The sequence below is a fragment of the Nicotiana tomentosiformis genome, chromosome 2, assembly GCF_000390325.3.
Source record: "Nicotiana tomentosiformis chromosome 2, ASM39032v3, whole genome shotgun sequence".
Classification (NCBI taxonomy): domain Eukaryota; kingdom Viridiplantae; phylum Streptophyta; class Magnoliopsida; order Solanales; family Solanaceae; genus Nicotiana; species Nicotiana tomentosiformis.
The window spans coordinates 184,361,679-184,367,703 of NC_090813.1; the positions used below are offsets into that span (position 1 = coordinate 184,361,679).

The 6,025-nt window shown below is 35.4% G+C and overlaps 1 protein-coding gene across 1 annotated transcript; it reads right to left on the bottom strand.

The window, feature by feature from the left end:
• Nucleotides 1-267: 267 nt before the first annotated feature.
• LOC104121337 (NEDD8-conjugating enzyme Ubc12-like) lies at nucleotides 268-1,131 on the bottom strand. The gene has a single exon (XM_009633308.4). It carries the CDS (start codon nucleotides 1,104-1,106, stop codon nucleotides 555-557), a length of 552 nt encoding a protein of 183 aa, XP_009631603.1. The 5' UTR covers nucleotides 1,107-1,131; the 3' UTR covers nucleotides 268-554.
• Between the last annotated feature and the right edge of the window lie 4,894 nt (nucleotides 1,132-6,025).

Here is a 6,025-nt window from a genome sequence, read left to right on the forward strand (position 1 = left end):
GGTTATTCTCCAAAATATCTTAAAAATATTTGCACCAAGCGATTGCAAGATACTAAAAATAAAAACCAGTGATCGGTTTTTATTAGTAAATAAAAAAGCATGCAAACAATGAAGAGGCAGGACATCAACGAAACGTACCTCACTAAATATAACACACAGGAGACAAGAAAATTAATCTTAACAAAATATTAATCTTCATATCTTGAATTCTTCCCTAATCTATTCAACATCAGTAACATCCATCATTAAAAGTTTTTGAGATTAACGTAAATCTAATAACTTTTGTCTCGTCCTTGTATATATATAAAAAAAATTACTAAATATTTATCAATATTTGACTGTGAATAGCCTGTTATTGATTACTACAGGGATGAGCCCAATCCAGAATATGAACCATAAAAGAAAATACATATTAAATCGATTTCAAGAATACCACTTACAATACCTATTATCCAAAGAAGAATTCTTCCAATCATTTACCCCATGTAATATTAACTTGCGGACGTCGTTATACAGTCTCATAAACTTCAAAATCCTGGATTCGCTTCGAAAAATTACAGAACGCGATCGAAATATACGTCATGCACATGTCCTCCCCACATGGTTCTACCAACAGTTTGCTCGAAAGACTTTGGTTTGTCTCTTAATTCCTCAGCTGCTTCATGATTGAGTGGATCCTCATGATTTGGTTCAGTAAACAAATGAATCAAACCATAAATTACTGCATTAATATTCAACACAGGTTTCCAATCTTCTCTAAGGATATTAAGACAAACATTTCCTTCTAAATCAAGATTTGGATGATAAACTTTAACTTTGCACTTAACTTTTGGTGCATCGTGTGGATAAAGTATTGGAATTTCAAAAGTAAAAGGAAATGTACCCTCTTTATAATATCCTTCATCTGGTTTAATTGTGACTTCAAAATGCATAAGATCATCTTTTCCATTTGGAAATTCAATGGTACAAATTGGTGGTAATGTTAATTCACCAATATCTCTATGAAGCCTTAATTGTGATGCAGTTTGCTCCTTAATTGGTGGTTTCCCTTCTGCATTTTCAGCTGCTTCTTTCTGCTTTTCCTTTACTTTAAACAAATTAATCATGGTTCTAATTGTTAATTAATTACCGAGTCGCGGAGTTTAATTAATATGACAAGTTGAGGAGATTCGCAATAATTATCGGATTAATTTTATTAAATTGTGGATTATATTGTGAATGTGACCGAGTCATTGGAGGAGTTTTTAGGGGGAATTTTTTGGCCATGGTTAAAACCTATTAATATATTTTTACCACTTCATTAATTAACTAACCCTTCCCTAAGTACTTTGTTCTTCAATTAAGACTTCTTTAGATCTTAAGATATACAAACTAATAGTGTAAATAATTTTTACGTGGAATTTAATAGACTATGGCAGGTTGTTACAATGTTAGTATTGTTATAAATGAGATGAATGCATGTGAGTGAGAGGAATGCATTTGTCTGTCCATTTAACGTACTTTGTATTCATGTACTCAATTAAGAAGTACATTAACTTATAACCTTTGAATGTATTTGTACCTTTATAAATAGGGAACTTTTGACCCTATGAAGAAGACACCAAGAAAAGAAATAACAAAACCATTCCCCCTCATATATATTTTGTCTCCATTAGTATATTGTTCTATTGTCCTCTCATTTCTTAACACGTTATCAGCACGAGGTTCTAACCAACTGAGGTTAGCTGCTTCATCCGAATTTTATCTTCTTCCTAAAAGAGGTAGTCAGTTTCTTTTCCTGTTCAGATATACATTCCTATGTTTATAACGTTTCTATTAGGATCTTCTTTAACCTGTAATTTAATTACCATATGCATAACTTGTTTTGAATATGATTATAATAATTACATTGGTATGAAAACGATAAGTTTCGATTAAATTATTATTTTATTATATAAACTACGAAGAAGTTTAATGCTACACATAAATAAATAAGTATTAAAATTAAATTACAATAATTAGACTAATTAAGCCCACATCCAAATATTCTAACAGAATATGCATTTAGAAGGAATTCTTGCAAAATTTTCAAAAGGTTTAAATGTGTCTTCAATAAATTTATCACCTAAGTGTACAAACTAATTAATGACTTTAAAATTAACGACTGAACTATTAGATGAATCGTATTGAATGTTGAAACTTGTCAGAATTAATATCATCTAGTTTTATGCCTACTTAGTTTATTGAAACGTATTCTAAGTAGAACAAAATTATACTAGTACATATTAATTCAACTTATTTATTCTATGGAAATATACTTACATGTCTAAAGTTTTTGTGGGTAATATTAAACACTAATTTATCATCGTACTGCACATAATTGTTTGTTTGATAATTTTACATATAGAATATTAATACACGATTATGTACTGCACTGAATTGATAATAATTCTTGTCATTCTAATTCACTTATTTCTATGATAGTTTTCAATATGTCGAATTTGTCAAAGCTTGAATTTATGGACTTGACATCTCTGGAAATAACTATTTGCCATGGGTACTTAATGCTGAAATTCACCTTGACGCTAAAGGTCTTGGTGACACTATTAAAGAAGGAAATGAAGCATCAAGTCAGGATAAGGCGAAAGCCATGATTTTCCTTCGCCATCATCTCGATGAATGGTTAAAAAGTAAATATTTAACTGTCATGACCCAAAATTCTAACCTGTCGTGATGGCGCCTATCTCGAAATTAGGCAAGCCGAAAATCTCAGTAAACCACAATTTATTTTAAGTTTGAAAATATAATATTTAAATAAAATCCAGAAATCCTATAAATACCGATACAACCACTCCCAAAACCTGGTGTCACTGAGTACATGGACATCTAATATGAATACAAGTCTAAAAAATACAGTCCATAATAGTCTGAGACCAAATAATGTAAATAAGGAGATAGGGAAGGAGAGGCAAGGTCTGCGAAACACGACATCTACCTCAGAATCTCCATAAAATCAGCTGTGCGAAAGAATCAACACCCGCTATATTTGGGAACACCTGGATCTGCACACGAAGTGCAGAGTATAGTATGAGTACAACTAACTCAGCAAGTAACAATAATAAATAAATAACTGAAGATAGTGACGAGCTACACAATTATAGTTCACTTTCAGTAATTCCAACAAAGAATAGACATGCTTTCAAATCCGACAGTTTAAGTCAAATCAATTTATACAGTTCAAATTCATGTAATTCGAATATAAATCCTTCAGAGATTTCACAACAATGACAGATAGCAGCCAAGTGCAACAACAAATGCAAAGCAAGTATAGTCTCTCAGGCAACAATCACTCAACTCATCACAACAACTCAACCACTCGGCTCTCGGCTCTCGGCCCTCAGCACTCACACTCAATGGGTACCCGCGCTCATTGGGGGTGTACAGACTCTAGAAGGGATCCTACAGCCCAAGCACTATAATCTGCACAGCCAACTCACGTACTGCACGGACAACTCACGTGCCATAGTATCAATATCTGGATCCGCACGGCTAACTCACGTGCTGCACGGACAACTCACGTGCTATAGTATCAATATCTGGATCCGCACGACCAACTCACGTGTTGCACAGATAACTCTCGTGCTATAGTATAAATATCTCACAATCAGGCCCTCGGCCTCACTCAGTCATAAATCTCTCCAGTCTCCCGGACTCTCAATAATCATGAAATCAGCCCAAACAATAATGATATGATGCATCAATAATGAACAATAGAGACTGAGATAAAATAAACAAGTAAAATGTGACTGAGTACCAAATAATGATTTAGCAGATAATTCAACATAAATACGACCTCTGTGGGTCCCAGCATTACCAACATATAGCCTAAACATGATTTCTAACATGTCTTACAGTCAAATTTCCACAACACATAGAGAGCATATAGCTAACAATAAATTATTTAACTTTACAGTTTTACGGGTCAGATCAAGTCACAATCCCCTCGGTGCACGCCCACACGCCCGTCACCTAGCACGTGCGTCACCTCCAAAGTAATCACATGATACAAAAATCCGGAGTTTCATCCCCTCAGGACTAGATTTAAAACTATTACTTACCTCAAACCGCATAATTCTTTATTTCGCTATGCCCTTGCCACGAGAATTGGTCTCCGAAAGCCTCAAATCTAGTCACAAATTGTCACGACCCCAAATCCTAACCTGTCGTGATGGCGCCTATTTCAATACTAGGCAAGCCGAAAATCTCAATGAACCACAAATTCTCTTAAGTCTAAAAATGTAATATTTTAAATTAAATACATAATCCCACAAATAGTGATACGAACACTTCCCAAAACCTGGTGTCACTAAGTACATGAGCATCTAATATGAATACAAGTCTGGAAAAATATGGTCTATAATAGTCTGAGACCAAATACAGTAAACGAAGAGATAGAGAAGGAGAGACAAGGTCTGCGAAATACGGCAGCTACCTCAAAATCTCCTAAAAATCAACCACGTGAGAGGATCAACACCCGCTATGTACGAAAATACCTGAATCTGCACACGAAGTGCAGGGTGTAGTATCAGTACAACCAACTCAGCAAGTAACAATAATAAATAAGGAACTAAAGATAGTAACGAGCTACACAGTTATGATTCATTTCCAGTAATTCCAGCAAAGAATAGACATGCTATCAAATCTGGTAGTTTAATGTCAAATCAATTTTTATACAGTTCCTGTTCATGTAATCCGTATATAAAAAACTTTCAGAGATTTCACAACAATGACAGATAGCAACTAAGTGCAATAACAAATGGAAATCAAGTACAACCTCTGAGGACAACAATCACTCACTAGGCTCCCAGTCCTCATCACTCACTGGGCTCCCAACCCTCATCACTCACTCCCAATGGGTATCCGCACTCACTTGGGGTGTACAGACTCCGAAGGGGCTCCTACAGCCTAAGCGCTATAATCTGCACGGACAACTCACGTGCCATAATATAAATATCTGGATCCGCACGGCCAACTCACATGCTGCACGGCCAACTCACGTGCTATAGTATAATATAAGGATCCGCACAGCTAACTCATATGCTGCACGACCAACTCACGTGCTATAGTATAATATAAGGATATGTACCGCCAACTCACGTGCTATGATATCAATATCTCACAATCAGGCCCTCGGCCTTTCTCTCAGTCATAAATCTCTCCAGTCTCTCGGGCTCTCATTAATCATGAAATCAACCCAAACAACAATGATATGATATATCAATAATAATAGCAGAGATTGAGATAAAATGTGTAAGTAAAAACTGAGACTGAGTACATATAGCATTTAGCAGGCAATTCAACAAGTACGCGACCTCTGTGGGTCCCAACAGTACTATCACATAGCCTAAGCATGATTTCTAACATGATTTACAGTCAAATTTTATCAACACATAGAGAGCATATAGCTAACAACAAATTATTCAACTTTACAGTTTTCCGGGACGGACCAAGTCACAATCCCCTCGGTGCACGCCCACACGCCCGTCACCTAACATGTGCGTCACCTCCAAAATAATCACATGATACCACAATCCGGGGTTTAATACCCTCAGGACCAGATTTAAAACTGTTACTTACCTTAGAGCGTGAAATTATTTACTCTGCTATGCCTTTGCCTCGCAAATCGGCCTCCGAATGCCTCGAATCTAGTCACAAATAATTCGTTTCAGTGAATAAAATTTATTGGAATTAACTCCATAAGAAAATGCTAATTTTCCATAAAAATCCGAATTTTAGTTCAAAATCGTCTGTGGGACCCACGTCTCGAAACTCGACAAAAGTTAAAAAAATCCGAAAGCCCATTCAACCACGAGTCTAACCATATGAACTTTATCAAAATCCGACCCCAACTCGACCCTCAAATCTTTAATTTAAAATAAGAGGGGTTTTCAAACTTTTCTAATTTTATTCACCAATTAAATGATAAAAACAACCATGGATTCAGATAATTTAACCAATATTGAGTTAAGAACACTTACCGCATTGT